The sequence below is a fragment of the Berghia stephanieae genome, chromosome 5 (genome assembly GCF_034508935.2).
Source record: "Berghia stephanieae isolate SIO BIC M18660-M18661 chromosome 5, UCSD_Bste_1.3, whole genome shotgun sequence".
NCBI lineage: Eukaryota > Metazoa > Mollusca > Gastropoda > Nudibranchia > Aeolidiidae > Berghia > Berghia stephanieae.
The window spans coordinates 30,099,105-30,118,045 of record NC_088364.1 but is presented as its reverse complement, the minus strand read 5'-3'; the positions used below and the strand labels follow the sequence as shown (position 1 = coordinate 30,118,045).

The 18,941-nt window shown below is 35.8% G+C and overlaps 2 protein-coding genes across 6 annotated transcripts in view; one reads left to right on the top strand and one right to left on the bottom strand.

Moving 5' to 3' along the window:
* Positions 1-2,023, bottom strand: part of LOC144972731 (diacylglycerol lipase-beta-like) — a 35,739-nt gene extending 33,716 nt beyond the window's left edge. For 4 of the 5 annotated variants that reach the window (XM_078914314.1, XM_078914315.1, XM_078914316.1 and 1 more), the window contains exon 1: positions 1,599-1,851. In XM_078914314.1, coding sequence (XP_078770440.1) covers positions 1,599-1,693 — 95 coding nt within the window. In that variant the 5' untranslated portion in view covers positions 1,694-1,851. Of the gene's footprint in view, positions 1-1,598 lie in introns of all 5 variants that reach the window. The other variant, XM_078914317.1, reaches the window with a different exon arrangement.
* A 10-nt stretch (positions 2,024-2,033) lies between these two features.
* On the top strand, positions 2,034-8,440 carry LOC144972732 (uncharacterized). The gene is made up of 6 exons (XM_078914319.1): positions 2,034-2,171; positions 3,101-3,245; positions 4,074-4,196; positions 4,525-4,660; positions 6,249-6,379; positions 8,071-8,440. Exons 2-6 carry the CDS (start codon positions 3,102-3,104, stop codon positions 8,131-8,133), a joined length of 597 nt encoding a protein of 198 aa, XP_078770445.1. The 5' UTR covers positions 2,034-2,171; position 3,101; the 3' UTR covers positions 8,134-8,440.
* The last annotated feature ends 10,501 nt before the right edge of the window (positions 8,441-18,941 follow it).

The following is an 18,941-nucleotide window of genomic DNA, read 5'->3' as shown; positions in this document are numbered from 1 at the left end:
AACTCAGGCTGATCATTTGTATATATGTTGAAAAGTGTTGGAGCTAGCACTGATCCTTGGGGAAGACCATTCTTCTGGGTGCGCCACCTGCTCTTCCGGCCATCCATTTCAACAAAGAAGCGCCTGTTTTCGAGAAGTGACTGGATAATATTTACAATTTTCTTATTCTTTATCATTTTAGCCACTTTGAGGAGTAGGATCTTGTGATTCACTGTGTCATAGGCTGCAGTGAGGTCGACGAAGACTGTGCCAGTGACCCGTTTTGTCTCAAACCCATCTTCTATGAATTGTGTAAGGTTAAGAAGTTGACCACATGTTGACCGTCCTGGTCGGAATCCAGCCTGGTCTGGAGACAGTTGTTCGTCTAGACTGGGTGACATGCGGGACATAACCATTCGCTCAAATAGCTTGTATGCGATGCACAGGAGGGAGATCGGGCGATAGCTTTTCTTGGATTTTGGATCTTTCCCCGGTTTCAGTAGGGCGACTACTCTTGCTTTCCTCCATGCACTTGGCAGCCTGTTTGTCCTTGCGCATACATTGAAGAGGTCCAATAGCCAGGATAGGGTTCTCGGGCCAAAGTGTTGAATCATCTAAATTACCAATTTTATGCAAACGATAGTCAAATCTTTAAGTCAGCAACCTACGACCATTTACATCTTTTAATTGAACGTTACCAATCTTGCTTTGTTAAATAGAAATCTTGGATGGAACTGAACAGATTAAAACTCCATGATAGTAAAACTGAAATAATATTTATCACCAGGTCAGCAATTCTTAAAAATGTAGCATGTGAATCAATCGTTTAAGGAAATAGTGTAATTGCTAAGGTTGTTCGAAATTTGGGTGTATTTATTGGTTTAGATTTGTCTTTTACCAGCAAAGTAAATCATATCATAAGGTTAATGTACATGGAAATGAGAAGAATACCTAGTGTTAGACATCTCGTTACAAGAGACATTAATTCTCTGATCCTGTCAAAGTTAGATTATTGCAATTCTCTCCTCTCTTCTATAAATAAAGACAAAATAAAATCTCTTCAGGTATCCAGAACGATGCATGACATTTGAATATTCGGCACCCCTTATCTGGAACTCCCCTCTGAGTCTGAGATATAGCATGGGACAGTCATGATACAGAATTTTTTAAAAAAACATCTCTTTTTAATATGTAACACCATTTTAAATAGAAATAAAAAATAAATTAAAAAAAAAATAATAGTAGGTATAATAATTTAGTTTTTATTTATATTTTGCGCCCAATCCTCTATACAATAAAGCTCTAGGCTCAAAGACTACCACTGCAAATAACTGAAATGAATGATATCTACTGAGAATAGAGGAAATCATTATTCGCAGTACTACTGCATAACTGCGAATAGTTTATTATAGAGGTGGCCTAATTCATAAGTTCCATTCTTCTACTTCTAACTTCTATGTGTCTTCCCACAGAATTCTTCGACCTTTTAATGACTTTACATTTCAATTCATCAGCCTATCATCTACTAACTCCTTATTATATGGCTCGATTTTGAAAGTGGTAGTGGGTTGTACAACTGAATCTCGCAAAGTAAAGTGTGTAAAGAAGGCAAAGATTACCATGAAAATCTTAATCCGATTTCACCAATACTTGAATAAACAAAGTCGTCACTTCCAATTGCCCAACGACGCTTAAACATTACAAGCCCAGGCATCTTGGGTGTTTCCTTGTTATTTTAGAAAGGGAATAAATTCCATTTAAACTTATGTTACACACAGTACTGATTCGGGATACAAATCAATTAGTCAAGTCAAGTGATCATCCATTCAACTACAACATACATAGGTACACCACACTTGCTTTCACAAAAGAGAAGAACACAGTTTCACTTTCGATTTCTTCATATGTTCTCATTCTCTTCCCCGGGTTTATTTTCCCTATGATGTCACATACATTCATTGTAAAATTTGATTGTAAGAAGATCTTTTCTATTGATTTCAAAATATTGACAAGACTCGGTGGCAACATCAAGAAAAAGTATCTTAGCATTTCGGTTATTTTCGGTACTCTCGACAAAGTGATGTTTCACCTTTTCTTCGTCGTTAGGAAACCAAAGTTAACTTCCGGTCGAGGATTGTCGAGGGGATTATCTTGTTTTTACAAGGGATTGGCAGCAAATCAGTTGAATCAAAGTTAGTATATTTCTTATCTTTATTTATAACGTGGTGGTCAAAATGTTTTGTTTTATTTTTACAAAGTCACACATGATAGTAATGATTGGTGGGATTTTGAGAATGCATACTACCTACAGTTGGAATACTGTATAAATTCAAAACTGCCAGATCAGACTACTAACTTACCTTTTGTGTTGTATTCTCACTCACACAGTAAAGACAATCCATAAGCCTTTCTTTAAATCTGAATGTGTATGTATATGAAAATTGTCCTCTTTCCAAAATACCATGGCACGGTTTAAATTAAAAATAATCTGTGGAGAAATCGGTTGGCATGATGATAATGATATGATGCGACATTTGATTGTTTAAGCCATTTAAGCTGTTCATTTCATATATTTTCTTAACACACTTATTGTAGAACGAAAATTGGAGCTTCCTATTACCATCGTTATAAGCTCTACCAATCTGATAAGGTTAATTAATATTCATTCCTTTTGTTTGTTAAAATTTGGTGACTGAGTACTGTACCATATTTCTTTGTAGCTTTCTCCAAACATTAACACAGAACAATAATAATGATAATAATGATAATAATAATAATAATAATAATAATAATAATAATAATAATAATAATAATAATAATAATAATAATAATAATAATAATAATAATAATAATAATGAGAAGAAGAAGAAGAAGAAAATGATGACGATGACAACGACGTCGACGACGACGATGATGATAATGATGATGATGATGATGATGATGATGATGATGATGATGATGATGATGATGCTAGCGGTAGTGCTGATGAAGAAATAAGGAAATGTTAATCATGGAGTGTAACTTTACGCAACATTTTCAAATTAAAACAAAGATACAAGGCAAAATATAAACTAATTCAATGACATCTTAGTTCATGTATTCATTACTTTCCACATAACAGAATGGAAGCCAGATATTTGAAGGAAAACCTGAGTTGTTTGTCAACCTGCTTGAAAGAAGTGGCAGAGAAAAGGCCACATGACCCCATAGAGTACATTGCGTTTTGGTTGAAGAAACACATCGCCAACGAGAAATACAGAATTGGTGTAAGTTGATGTAAATTATTTTCTATATTCCGTAAAGTATGTACGTTTACTACAATATCTTATATTATCGGTTTGCAACTTTAGAACAATGGAACATAAAGCAATAAGTGCGTACTTGACTTGCATGAAAAAGTACAGTTTAAAATTTTAAAGAGACACCTTCCACAATACAGTTATCTACTGTATTCTCAAATTTGATTAGCTAGCTATTGCTAAGCACGTTAACTTTTAAAAATCATATTTATCACCGTGTGACAACATTCCCTGTGGATTAAAATAGACTTGTTTTGTCTCAAAGAGATCTGCTCCCATTATTACCAGCTCATGTTATCTTCTCTAATTTTTTGGGCAAAATCCTTATATGTGTTTCGATCTAGCTTTTCATTTATGAATTAGATTAAAGTGTTTACAGTTCTAGTTATACGGAAGCAGATTCTAAGTTAACATGATTTAAACTTATACTTTTACTGGATATGAAGCTGGCACTTTTAGCTGAAATAAGTTTTATGAACTATTATACACCAGTTTTAAAGAATTATGTTTGCTTTATTTTAATATCCAAAGAGACCTGCACTCTGTGGTACCTTTACATTTTCAGATTAGAAGAACAATTACAATCATATAATTTATATTTTTGTTTATTTGAGGTGTTCTTAACGTATTTGCTGCATAATATATAAAAGCGTCTGATGTCATAAAAATAAAACAGCAACTCAAATGTTAATTAAAATTTGGCACTTTTTCAAAAAAACACATAACCTCTCTCAGCTCCTGAACTTAATTTTTTTTTGCTTTTGAAACTGGATGGCGATTTTTATTCATCTGCAGAAAGAGGAAGAAGCCAAAAGACTCGAAAGAGAAAGAGAGGAGGATGCCTTGGAGCAAAAGAGGAGAGCTATTAGATTGGAGGAGGCAAGGAGACTTTCAGAAGAAGAGGCTGCAAGATTAAAGGTAATTGCAATCTTCATCTCATACTAAAAAGAAAAGCAAACACGTAAGAAACAAAAATCAAAACAATACAAAGAAATTATAAAATTGATGTTATAAAACGTATCCACGATCAACTCTGTCATCAAATGCATAATCTAGGAAAACCTTAATGTTAAATACTATTGAAAAAGTCTCTGGTAAGATAAATTTCTATATGTATACAGAAAAATCTTGTTTTGGGGGGTTTTTATATGTTTGTTTGTTTTTCTTTTTGTTACCTAAAGTGTGATTTCTTACAGCTTATTTATTGATAAGTTATCTCGCTCCATTTTTTCTCTCTATATTTTAGGAGGAAGAAGAAAGAAGACAAAGGGAAGCTGCCTCTGCATCCAAACTTCCGGTGGTCGAAGAAAAAGAGGAGCCTCTTCCAGAATCTGATACTGCCCAGCCAGATGGAGAAAAGGACCCAGAAGTTTCTGCTGAAGGTAAAATTAATGACACATAGCCCTAAAATGGATGGGGCTCCCAACAACTCATTGATGGAGCAATCTCCTTACTATCAAAGGGGCTGGTATTGATCTTGGGTGAACGAAATTTTTTTATGACCTGCCTCCAACCTTAGTCATTGGATAGCTGGTTCTGTTAAGACAGGTGGAGAATAATTTGCCATTCACATTCTGTCCAAATGATAGCAAACAATTACAACACGATAGAAACTGGGATAATTCGGCTTCATGGGGCTTTTGGTTCTGAAGAACTGCTTTTTTTTTTTACACAAGCCCCAATATGGTTTTATATTAAGTGAATTAGTTACTAAAAGTTTGACTTGAAAGTTATGTTTATGTGCTTTATTCAGGATAGATGCATCTTAAACTTTAAAAAAATAATAAAGAAATGTGACCACTATCTCAAAACGGTATTATGTCAGGATGAATAGAGACATTAAAAAGGTGAATTTAGAATTAAATTATTAGAAATACGAACTTTTGGGACTTTGCAATTTAAGGCATTGTCTCCTTGGGCATTGTATATATTATCCAACATAACAAAGAAATATTTACCTAAATTTTTGTACTTGTGTCTATAAAATCAATTTCCAACAACTAGTTCGTCCCAACATAATAATGCTTTGAGATGGTCGGTTACAAATAGTTTAATCTAATTTTACTTTAAATTGACTTTTTGGTCTCAGGTCCTCTTGATTTAACGACACATCAATGCAGGGTGTCGTATTTATTTGAGCTCTTGCATGTAAAAGTATATATTATTGAATTTATACATTCATGCTTCGGGATGGCACAATTTTATTATCCTGTTGTTGAAAAAGGCTAATATAGACAAGGACGCTAGAGAGTGATACGAGAAAGGTTATGATAAAGATTGGTTTTTAATTTGTAGTACAGTGGTTCCTCGATTTATGAGCATTTCAATCCAAGCATACACTGGCTTTAAATAAGTACATTCAGGAAGAAAACAAAATAGAATTTTTACTTTTTAAATTTACTCCTTTATAAGCAGGTTCTTGAAAGAACCCCGCTTATATGGGCACTCATTTTTGTGGCTAATTGTGAAAAATTGGGGAAAAAAGCTTGCTCTGCTTGTTTCTAGAGTACCATGCTTACAGGTCCTTTATTTTAGTTTTTAAAAAAATATAAAAGTACAAAAAAAAAGTAGAAAAAAAAAAGATTGATGAGAAACTGAAATTTCTATGCATTCATTTATATATGAATTGCCTTCTCATGCAACCATCTAGATACACAGAAAAAAAGAAACTAGATTCATGAAGATGGTTTAGGTACAGCAAAGCACACATATATAGAAAGTACACTTAAAATTAATTGGTTGACAATGACGGATGCATGTCTGTGTCCCATTCTCTCTCTCTCCCCCCCCGCCCACACCCCACTTCTGATCTCTAGAGCTATCTTTTTTTTCTCTCCCGAGTTGTTTTATTTTTATAATATCAGACGCTTTTATATATTATGCAGCATACGCGTTAAGAATAAACAAAATAAACTAAAATATAAATTATATGATTGCATTTTTTTTTTCTTCTTATCTGAAAATGTAAAGGTACCACAGAGGACAGCTCTGCCGAGGTCAAAGAAGACGGAGGTGACTCAGGAGAGACGACAGAGGGAGGAGAAGCAGGTGAAGGTGGAGAGGGTGGAGAAGGAGATAAGGAAGAAGAGACAACTGAGAAGGTAAAAGTAGCTGATACACATATACACTTGAACATATTATGTAACACAAATATATTTTGTGGTCTTGTGGTATGACAATCGCCATTGCATTGGTGGGTCCTGGCTATGCAAAGTTCAGTCATTGGAAAAGGCTTTATACTTACACTGACATTCTCTCAGGTGTAAAACGAGTTCCTGGCTGGTAACAGCTCTTCATTAATTATTTGAGACATGGCATAGTGGAAGGCTCAACTGGTAGAGCTTTGAGTCAACGTAGGTCATGTTCCAGGTGTAAGTGCATTATGTCAGAGTCGTCTTTGGACCTTTCTATCCCCTTTGCCCTTGACCACTCAGCAATTACCGTGTCGCAAGGTCTTACTCAAATCTAGTTCAATGTAGTCTCTGATAATCCTGTTCTTCATTAAAAGGGTAGCGAGCAATTTTTACTGTTTGTGTTATGTAACAAAATTTTGGAATAACTCCATACTCTTGAACTGCATCATTGTGTCGTCATCCTCATCATCATTGTTATCATCATTATTATCTTCTTTTTCTTTCCTTCCTCTTCCTCCTCATCCTCCTCCTCCTCCTCCTGATCCGTATTGTTGTTATTTTTGCTGTAGTTTCTTTTCTCCCTCTCCTCCTCCTCCTCCTCCTCCTCCTCCTCCTCCTCCTCCTCCTCCTCCTCCTCTGCCTCCTCCTTCTTCTTCTTCTTCTTCTTCTTCTTCTTCTTCTTCTTTTCTTCTTCTTCTTCTTCTTCTTCTTCTTCTCTTCTTCTTCTTCTCTTCTTCTTCTTCTTTCTTCTTCTTCTTCTTCTTCTTCTTCTTCTTCTTCTTCTTCTTCTTCTTCTTCTTCTTCTTCTTCTCTTCTTCTTCTTCTTCTTCTTCTTCTTCTTCTTCTTCTTCTTCTTCTTCTTCTTCTTCTTCTTCTTCTTCTCTTCTTTCTTCTTCTTCTTCTTCTTCTTCTTCTTCTTCTCTCTTCTTTTCTTCTTCTTCTTCTCTTCTTCTTCTTCTTCTCTTCTTCTTCTCTCTTCTTCTTCTTCTTCTTCTTTCTTCTTCTTCTTCTTCTCTTCTTCTTCTTCTTCTTTCTTCTCTTCCTTCTTCTTCTTCTTCTCTTCTTCTTCTTCTTCTCTTCTTCTTCTTCTTCTTCTTCTTCTTCTTCTTCTTCTTTCTTCTTCTTCTTCTTCTTCTTCTTCTTCTTCTTCTTCTTCTTCTTCTTCTTCTTCTTCTTCTTCTTCTTCTTCTTCTTCTCTTCTTCTTCTTCTTCTTCTTCTCTTCTTCTTCTTCTTCTTCTTCTTCTCTTCTTCTTCTTCTTCTTCTTCTTCTTCTTCTTTCTTCTTCTTCTTCTTCTTCTTCTTCTTTCTTCTTCTTCTTTCTTCTTCTTCTTCTTCTCTTCTTTCTTCTTCTTCTCTTCTCTTCTTCTTCTTCTTCTTCTTCTTCTTCTTCTTCTTCCTTCCTTCTTCTTCTTCTTCTTCTTCTTCTTCTTCTTCTTCTTCTTCTTCTTCTTCTTCTTCTTCTTCTTCTTCTTCTTCTTCTTCTTCTTCTTCTTCAATTTGCAATTTAAGAAATTGTATCTGTTCTCCACCCTTGTAAAGAGATATTAGCCTAAATTTTTGTATTTGTGCCTATAGATTCAATTTCGAGTATCTACTTCGTTTCAACATAATACTGATTTGAGATGGGGAGGTCACATGTTTTGTATTTGTTTTTCAGGAAGAGGAAAAAGCTGAAGAAGAAGCAGGAGAAGAAACTGCAGCACCTGCAGAAGAATCATGAAGCGATTGATGTTACTGTTACTTCCCCTGTATTTTGAATTTCTTATAGATAATAGAATTGTAAAAATATGGAGTTGTTTTTATCATTAAGTTGTGAAAGAAATACGAATTGATATAATGAAGAACTTAGAATTGCCGATACTTTTGAAAGAACATTGATGACTTTTCTTTGTTGTCAAAAGCGTGGTTGAGGTTTTATATTTATGTATTGCAGTTGTTTTCCGCAGGAGAGAGAGAGAGAGAGAGAGAGAGAGAGAGAGAGAGAGAGAGAGAGAGAGAGAGAGAGAGAGAGAGAGAGAGAGAGAGAGGGCATAATAAACAAGAGAGAGTGAGAAAGAGACAGATTGACTGTCATTGCTACTACAATACAGAGAGTGTATTTAATTTACTGTGATATATTTTTGAACAAATATTTCATGTTTACAACTGAAATAAAGTGATCGATATTTGCCAAATTCAACTACTTCTTTTCTGTTGACATAATATATACATTTTTGATACAGATTTTTGGCTTTTATGCAGCTGCAGCTTCTAATGGTGCTCACACTAGTACATGTTATGACGATCGACCCAATCCGCAAATTCTTTACCGCACTCATGCACTGTTGCAAACCCCTTGCCTTTGTATATCGCTCTGAGCACATTTAGTGGATATTACGTCATATAAAATCTCACAGTAAGACCTAAATGCATTTATTTACATTAAAAAAAGTCCCTCAGAGCTATTAGGCTCATGGAGCCGGATTTTATCTCGGTTTCTATATCATTTGTGAATTAGACAATAACAATTGCTTTCTATCCTTTGTACGCTAGCCCATCACATTGTGCTTTCCGCAGATTTAACAGATCCAGCTAGACAGTGTTTTATGGTCTCATTTATTTGGAATGGAAATAGTCACAAAACTTTGCAAAAATTGCCTGCCTGTCGAATGTTGAATGAAAGCCATATTAGCCGTCAGACACGTTAATTTCATAATTATAATATTATGACCATAAAGAAATGCAAACACGATATAATTCATTCAAATCATGTCGTAACTATAGCACTTCTTTAGTAGACCATGATTTAAACCCTTTTGCTGAGGAAACATATTGGTAAGTGAATGAAACACTCCGACGTGTACCAATGTTATATCGTATCCTGTTTAACCCTCTCCATACCAACTACAGGAAAATCATCATATTTATTGCAATACAATGAACATGTTTCTTAATCAGATTTGTTTTGTACATCACAGCATTTTATGAAAAATCAGTTTTATAAAGCTTCTTATGCTGCACAAAAAGATTATGCATATCTAGTTTGAGCGTATTTCTAATGAATTTGAGTGTAAAAAGTCAATTTCTGTGTTGGGAGGTATAATATTTCTGGAAAAATCATGAATATGGTCGGTAAGGAAAGAGTAAAGGCAGACCATAGGACATATGCTTTATAGAAGAGGACATAATTCCATAATCTCAAATAGCATGGTGAATGGGATTGTTTGTGTTTATTTCTACACATAATTAAATGTAATGTTAACTGTGTTTTGTACGGAAGGTCTAGAGTTCGGGACCTGAGCTCTGAGCAGCGCATAGTTGAGTTCATGGAAAGGGCTCTTTAATCACATTCTCTCACCGAAGTCAGGTGTAGAATGAATAACTGACAGTTAACAGCGTTGTCTCTGTTGCAAAAAAATTGTAATATCGCCGAACACGTATCATGTCTCATCCTACATGTTATGTGTTGATGTTGGCTAGGGACCCTTTGTAAAGCACATTGAGCACGTTAAGTGAATATTTCGCAATATAATATAATTAAATAAAAAAAAAAAAATAAAACCAATTATATCCTTATGCCAATGTAGAGTAAAAACTGACAATATAGATTACTGGAGGCATTGAAAACACTTAATGATCGTGCTTAATTCACAGAGATGTACAAAACTCGTATTATAATGAGAAAAAAAAATTATACAAAAATCTCAGAGAAATTATTTATTTGTTAATAAGTTCACGTAGACTATTTTTAACTACTATTTTTTTGTGCGGCTATGTGGTCTTGTGGTATGACACTCGCTTTCGGATCGGAAGGTACTGGGTTCGAGCCTCGCTCGGCGCATAGTTGAGTCCTTGGAAAAGACTCTTTACTCACATTCTCTCACTGTACTCAGGTGTGAAATAAGTACCTGGCCATTAACATCGTTGTCTCTGTCCGAAAAATTGTGATATTCTAAAAGGGGTCATGTTACGTGTCGCTGTTGGCCAGGGATCTCTTGTAAAGCGCTTTGAACACGGTTAGTTGCTCTATATAAAAGCTCATTTTTTTCTGTCCTTGGCTTTTCTTTGACACGTGTGATCCAAGAGTGGCACAAGTAATGAAATACTTAATTCAAATCGTTATCTTAAATAGTGCTTTCCCTTTCTTATTTTTTAAAACGAAATATAATTTACGGCTCTTACTTATTTACATTCCCCCATAACTACTTACTAAAAACAAGCAAAACAATTCAATGGGATGTAAAATAGAGAATAAGAAAATTAATGACGATATTTATAGGGGAAAATACAAATTTGTGATAACTACAATATTGGAAATGTTTTTAAAATAATCCTCTGGAAATTTACTCGGGCGCTAAAGGTAAATAAATGATTAGATAATTCCTTAGCCAGAGATATATTTCATGAGTGACATCCCTTTGATATGAGTACGACATTAGCAGACGATGGTCACTTCCAACATCAGCACCTCCCCTGACCTTCTCATATCCATAATCTATTGATAAGTATGTGGTCAATTTGGTTTCTATTTCGTCTGTTTGGTGAGGCCCATGTAAGTTTATGGAGATCCTGTGCTGTGTGAAAACAGCATTCCACCAATTACAAAATCATTCGAATTACATTCCAGTGTTTCTTCACCACATCCCTCTGTTCCCATTACATTTTCATTCGTGTCATTTTTGCATCCTACCCTAGGGTTCATTTCACCCATAACTATTTTCGTATCATGTTTGGAGTTTTTTATCTACCTCAGCTGCTAATTGCTCATAAAAGTATTTATTGTCTTTTTCCTAGCTGTCATTTCTGGGGCTGTATTACTGTTTGATGGTAACGTTTACATGTCTACCTTTCATTCTAATTTTCATTAGTCTGTTGTTAATATGTTTCCATTCCGTATAATTCTTTTCTCTCCCTTTTTAGAAATATCACTGCTATACCTGAATTGTTGGTCGTCCTCCCTCCCAGAGTAGAGAACAGTTCTCCTGTGCAAGGTTTGCATCCTTCCAGATCCCGCCCACCTACTCTTGCTAATGCCTAAGGTGTCTAGGTCATAACCTCGCATTTCAGCTGTGAATTGTGCCAGATTGCTAGCACTGTACATATTTCGTAATTCCAAATTCTAGTTTAGTCTTTGCTTTTGCGGCAAACTTAGATACTCTCATCATCCGATCCTGTCAGTATAGTAGCCTCTTGTGTCTTTCATCACTGTCATTCATACGAGCCTCTTCCGATGGCTTTGAGGGTCCTGTGTTCGTCCTTGAATTGTCCTTCGTTGCTGTAACATTGTTGTTTTTTTTTGTTTTGTTTTATTTTTTTGTTTTGTTTTTTTAGGGGTATTTTTGTTTTGTTTTTGTTGTTTTTTTTCACTCGGATTGGGTTGTTAGCCCTATGCCAAAACCCCAGACTTGAAGGGCTAGGATTTATTTTGAAGATTCGCTCTTAGGCTTGTTGCTCTCCCGACTTAAAAGAGACATGCCCACTTTGTGTTTTATTTTGGAGTGTCCTTCTCCAAGGCTGGTTGCTCTCCCGAGCAATAGATTCCTTCCTCCCCTTTGTTTAATTTGGAGTGACCTTCTCCTAGATTTGTTTCGATCCCTCGTTACGAGCTCTATCTACCCATGGATCAATCTTAGTCTGCCTTCTCCCCGTTGACCTGGTTGGCGTGGGTGACCCTGTCAGGAGATAAATATCCCGCCGACATAGCTCTTCGGACCATTGAGGCACACAAGCTCTCCAACCGCGACAAGGTACTGATCGACTGGAGAGCTAAATTACTGAGCCCGAGTTAATCGAAGACGAACTTCTGAAACTTATCCCAGCTTCCTCCCCCTCCTCCTCCTCCTCCTCCTCCTCTCCCTCCCCTCCTCCTCCTCCTCCTCCTCTACAACCTCCTCCTCCTCCTCCTCCTTATCATCATCATAATCATCATCATTATCAACATCGAATACTTCGAAATGGTTAGTGAAATTATTATTTTCCTTCTTCATTATTATTTTTTATTTGTTCAAATCATTGCCCACTTCAAGATCTTGTAATTTTTTGCTGATTTGTCAGTGGTGTTATTATTCAATTATTGTAAAAATATCAGAGAAAATTTCAATGGGATATATTCAATGAGGAGGAGCCAGACCAAGGGATTCACAGGGAAGGTGGAGCTCATTAGTCTCATTTGGAGACAATACACTAGGAGAACGAAAACTCTGATTTCAAACCTGGGTAGGTGGAGCTCATTAAGGCTCGTCTGAGACAATTCACCTAGGAGAAGGAGAAAACTGATTTCAAACCTGGGTAGATGGAGCTCTTTAGTCATGGAAGACAATCGTTTTTATGTTTAGATAATTAAGGAAAAACAAGTCTGGATAAAAGAAATAAATCATGGGATATGTTCTAATTTTAGAATTATTACTGTAAATAAATGTACTCTTTCAAAAATAGAAAGATCATGACCGTGTATCTAGTTATTATTTCAAATGAATTTATACATTCAAATTATGGCATGGAGTGGACCGTTTTAATAAATTAAAATTCCAAATTCTTTCGCTTGACAAATTTACTACGCCTCCACTCAAGATAATCAATAATATGAAAAATTGAAGTTTGAACCACAGGGATTTCCCTTTTTGACACTGTATGGATGCTAATTTACAATAATTTTTATATTATTAATGACTTTTTGAATGAATAACAAACGGAAACCATCGGAAGTAGACGTCAGCTGAAAATACGGAGAAACATGATAAGAATACCGAATGATCAATGTATGAGAAAAGTGGTCATTATGAATTATTGCAAATTTAGATATTTATAAGGGATTATTTATGGAAAATCCACATCTTTGATAGTATTTCCAAAAGCTTGTTTCTGTCTAATGGTATCAAAAACTGCTGACATATCGATCGAGCCTGGTAATTTTGATGTCTATATTTGCTTTGTTTATTTTTGCAACAAACCATTTTTGGCTCAAACGACATCGGATGTGCTGTGGTCTTGACGAAAACCACTTTGATTTGGTAATAGATATTCTTTTACTTTCGATCTTATTCTATTCAACACCAGTATAGAAAGTCTTCTTTATTGTACTTGATAACGTTATAGGTCTTATGTTTTGGGGAGGATCTTTAGATTTCCCTGGCTTTTGTAAAGACACGAGTACCCTAGCGTTGGTATTAAGAGGTTCATGTTTTTTTGAATGTGTCATTGACTATATTAGCGATGGATAAAACTAACCATAAAATTTCCATATTTCAGTAGTTCTGCAGGTATTTCGTCTTCACCCGGTGCTTTATTGTTATTTAAGCTTTGTAAACTACTACGTACCTCGGCTAATGTAATGTTCTATTTTAAAGGCGTCTTATAAAATTCAGTTTGGAAGTGGCCACTCACGATTTCCAGAATATCATTTGAATTAGTCAGCAGCTTGATCTTGATCCCTTCGCTTGTGAAGCGAGTGCTCTACCAACTGAGCTATCGGGGTCCAACAGAACATCTTTATAAAACGGTCTTACACGGCTTCTGGGGAAGTCACACGTCTACATGTTCCTCCATTCTTTGCCAGCACTTGAAGTCGTCTTTTTAGTTTGTCCCATGTGTTAAGAGGATTTTAGGAGTTGCAGCAGCTACAGCAGCATGGGTTCTTTCTTTGAAGCTTGATGTTTCTTGATAATAATGTCTTCGGAATCATGATCTTCCCATAGTGTGGTCTTGTGGTATAACACTTGCTTTTGGATCGGAAGGTCCTGGGTTCGAGCCTCACTCGGCGCATAGTTGAGTCCTTGGAAAAGGCTCTTTCCTCACATCTCAGGTGTAAAATGAGTACCTGGCCTTCAATAACGTTGTCTCTGTAAAAAAAAAAAAAAATGTAATATCGCCTCACAGGCGTCATGTCTTGTTCTACATATTACGTGTTGCTGTTGGTCAGGGGCCTTTTGTAAAGCGCTTTGAGGACGTTTAGTGGATAATGCACTATATAAAGCTCAAGTTACCATTTTTGTTTCTCGAGTTATGTTTGTGCCCCCCCCCCCCCCCCCAAATATTTTTGGCCGGACGTTTCAAAATGGCATTATATCGGAGTGACCACAGTGCTTATAATTGAATTTTAAGTCTTACTTATAAGGTTTGAGTTAGATTTAATTCCCTTCGTGGGGCTATGTGGTCTGTATGGCGCTCCCATTCAGATCGGAAGATCCTGGATTCGAGTCCCGCTCTGAGCGGCTCATAGTTGAGTTCTTGGAAAAGGCTCTTTACTCACATTCTCTCCCCGTACTCAGGTGTAAAATGAGTACCTGGCTTTTAACAGCGTTGTCTTTGTCCTGAAAAAAATGTGATATCGCTTAACAGGCGTCATGTCCCGTCCTTCACGTTAAGTGTTGCTGTTTGCCATGGGCTCCTTGTAAAAGCCCATTGAGCATATTGCACTATATAAAAGCTTAATTTTAAAAAACGTGAGTGTTTTTTTCTTCAACTTCAAAAAACCATAAACCGTCTAACTCTGATCATTTTGACTTTTAGAGTAAATTGTCTTCATCTAGGTCATTCCGACATAAAACCGTTTTGAGGGCGATGGGTCACATTTTGTCACGTTCAACATGAGACATTTAGCGCTCAAAAAAAGAAAAACAAACAACTACCAAGATTTGAATAAGATTTCAAATAGCCAGGTAGGAGCAAAGAATTTCTCTTGGAAGTCACCCCCCCCCCCCCCCACAAACTTTCACGGGTAAACCGGTATGTGTATGTGTGTGTGCGTGTGCGTGCGCGCGAGCGTGTTTGCGTGTGTGTGCGTGTGTGTCTGTTGATGGAGGGACTTGTTTTATACACATTCCAAATATTATCGCAACTGTTTCTACAACGCAGGTACATGCGGCACTGATTAACTCCGTATTCTTAATCCTTATGTACGAGTACATAATCCCAGGTAGGAAGCATCTGTTTTTGCCCATTTAACACGACGGGAAGCGTGATAAACGCCGGCTTCACAACAAGCCACAGTGCTAGTAAAGGATTACTTAAAAAACCCGACGTGTACTTTTTTGCAGGTCTGATAACCAAATCGTTATTGTGAAGGAAATACTCTCAAACCAACTCAAAAAAGTGTCCATTGCAACAATAAAAATAAATAGCGCCAACAATTGCGTTCGGCTATCAGACTTGCAAACATGTGCATGTCGCTTAAAACAGATACTGCTGTCGAAAGGAAAAAGAATAAGAAAACGAAAGAAAATTGGTAGATTTATACTACTACTACTACTACTACTACTACTACTACTACTACTACTACTACTACTACTACTACTACTACTACTACTATTACCACTACTACTACTGAAGCCAGTTGGAGATTTTTAGACGCTCAGTGAGGCATTATCCTTTTCAAAAGTTGAACAAGGTAGAATATACTAAGTGTCCAACTTTAGTATCCATTTCCTCTAGTTAATAATAATAATAATAATAATAATAATAATAATAATAATAATAATAATAATAATAATAATAATAATAATAATAATAATATAATATAATAATAATAATAACAATAACAAAATAAAATAATAATAATAATAATAATAATAATAATAATAATAATAATAATAATAATAATAATAATAATAATAAATAAAATAAAAATGAAGAAAAGAAGAAGAAGAAGAAGAAGAAGAAGAAGAAGAAGAAGAAGAAGAAGAAGAAGAAGAAGAAGAAGAAGAAGAAGAAGAAGAAGAAGAAGAAGAAGAAGAAGAAGAAGAAGAAGAAGAGAAGGAGGAGGAGGAGACAGAGGAGGAGGATTAGGAGGAGGAGGATGATGATGATGATGATGATGATGATGAGGAGGAGGAGGTGGGAGACGAGAGGGAGGAAACATATCAACAGACAATCAGTACAAATGAGCATGGATACCTTAGATACTAAAAATATCAAATTTCTCCAATCTCCCATTAGACTTAGATGAGTAAACGAATCCTGATGTTTTCTCTCTCTTGTTTTTCTTTGTCCATTTTATACCATGTGGTCAGCGGTTCTAGAGTTCTAGTAATAATCTTTATTGGGAGTAGCATTATTATAATCGGTAAATACCTTTGTACCTCTTAATGTGTTTTTTTTTACATTTATTTTGGCTTGTAATTGATATTTTTCCACACATGTTTAAATCGTCTCAAAACGGTATCATTTCGTGGAGGCACTGATACTGGAAAATCCAATTTTAGCTTAAGGTATGCAATCTAAGCTAAGATAATATTAATAAATAAATTTGTCTTTAGGGTCTATTTCAAAGAATGACTGGAAAAAATCAGGCGTTTGCCGCAGTGCAGCGCTTCAAACTGAGCTATAGGGAGGTGACTTCCTCAAGGCCACACAGCGGAGCGGATATTCGAACTCGGTAACTAATTTTCGGGTACGAAGCAAAGACCGTGCCACTGAGCCACGCTGCCCCATGCCGTCATTGAGCGAGGAGTGTAAGTTTTGCTTCAACTTCATAAAACTTTGGAATTTTCTATTTCTTATGATTTTGACTTTAAACTTAGTTTTCGTCATCCTGTTCATTCCCACATAATACCAGATTGACACGGTGGGGCATATATGGAATGAATGAAGCTTTGGTCAATAGGTGGTTTCTACGAGTAAACCACACAATTCATTAAAACAATGAGCCATAACAATGAGATGCCATTCCGGTGTAGAAATGTCTTTGTAATGGGAGCGATCTATATTCAAGTTTTCGTCCAACCGAGTCATTAGTCACATTATTGAGCATTCCCATTCGATCTCAGATTTCTAAACATGTTCTTTTCGATCATGGTATTGAGGAGAGTGAGGAAGCCGCGGCAATATGCGATATGCCGCTCACTGAAACTGTGGTAAAACACGCTTTCGTACAAACCTAGTTTAGAGATGCCAGTCTGTTTAGAAGGTTGTCATAATATTTCACTTTTTCTCGTCGGTTTGGATGGCTTATCTGTACGACATATTATTATAGTTTAAGTGCAATGACCGGATAGAGGAAAATGATAGCAAATCTGGAGACCGCGAGAGAGTGTTAATCCGCGGTAAAAATAACGAATATAATAAATTCATGGCCATGAAGGGATACCTTTATCTCACTCCTCAAATAAACCAATACGTTGTATAGGGATTTTTTCTGCAATACATTTAACTCATCTATAGAAATCATTATAGAAAAAAGTTGCTTCTTAATCGTCAAAACCAACGTGTACATATAATGCATGCCTGACATTCGAACCCAAGTATGGGTCTAGTTTAACAATGATGTAATTGACAGTATTTTGCATCCTTTTTTGAGATTGCCATTACAACAATGAGCCCATAATGAATTGGGCTATCAGACCTGCAAATAAGTGGAAGTTGATCAAAACACTTTCTCTTGGTATTCCCAACTTTTCGATGGATTAATATTCATACGCACCAAAAGATTCTGATATCCAGTCAACCCTCTTTTTAACCTCTAAGTTAATAAAATGAGCAAAATCTTATGCAATATTTGAATGCCATTTGTAAGTAACGGGTTTAAAAACGACTTGCACTTATTTGCAGGTCTGATAACCCAATTTATTTATTATGGGCTCATTGTTGGAATGGAAATGTCAAAGAAAATGACGCAAAATACTAGGGCCATATATGCGTTCGGACGTCAGACCTCTTATATGTACACGTCGGTTTAAAACATTATTTAAAGACATGTTTTTTTGTACTTTGAAAAGATAGAGTTTTCCAAGATTAGGGGTGAAATCAAATAGATTTTTATGTTCTTACATTGGGTAGAGAAAAATCAAAATGTAAAAATTTCTTAGTAAGTTCACGTGAATTCTTGACGTGTCTCTAATTCCTCGCTTTATGACTTACATAAAGCCTACTTTAACCAGACAAATGTAATGTTGAAATTGTACTTATAATGGAATAGCGTGCTTATGATTTATACTTAATTGGGGATATGTTAGTTACTTCTATGAAATCAGTCATGAGATCTCTATAATGATCAGCGGAACAACACAGCCTTCGAATGCATTAAGATAAAATTTATAAAGATTAATCATAGTATATATATTATACATTTTCCATAATTGACAGTTCCATGGTCAATGATGGCGAATATCGGTGTCTAAAAGCCTATAATATGTAAACACAATTTTTATTGTCTTCTTTGTTCAATAGGATTTACTAACTATGACTCCCGCGTCAAACTGGTATCATGCAGGGATGAAGGTTACGGCTATATGGTCTTGTGGTATGGCACTCGGATCCGCCCCTGTGAATCACCGCTTTGACGTACTGGTTGGGGTGCTTGAGGCATATCAGGGACAGATGAGTAATACGCTTCAACAGTCGTAACGTCACTTTCCTCGTATTGACGCATGGTAACTTAGTAACTGGCTCTAAACTATCGGGAAAATGGCGGACTCCCTTATGAAATACTTCTCCGACAAGCATATAAATGTACCCAGAGGAGAAAAACATTATAAATCTGATCATGTCTTGACTTTTATACATTCTGATCACATGACTTGTGAAAAAGTTCTAGGCAACATGAATAATAAAATG

Excerpts from the sequence above, each read along its gene's own strand:
- LOC144972732 (XM_078914319.1), top strand. The coding sequence starts at position 3,102 with ATGGAAGCCAGATATTTGAAGGAAAACCTGAGTTGTTTGTCAACCTGC. Across the intron at positions 4,197-4,524 it reads AAGAGGCTGCAAGATTAAAG|GAGGAAGAAGAAAGAAGACA; the intron begins GTAATTGCAATC and ends TCTATATTTTAG. Across the intron at positions 6,380-8,070 it reads AAGAAGAGACAACTGAGAAG|GAAGAGGAAAAAGCTGAAGA; the intron begins GTAAAAGTAGCT and ends TTTGTTTTTCAG.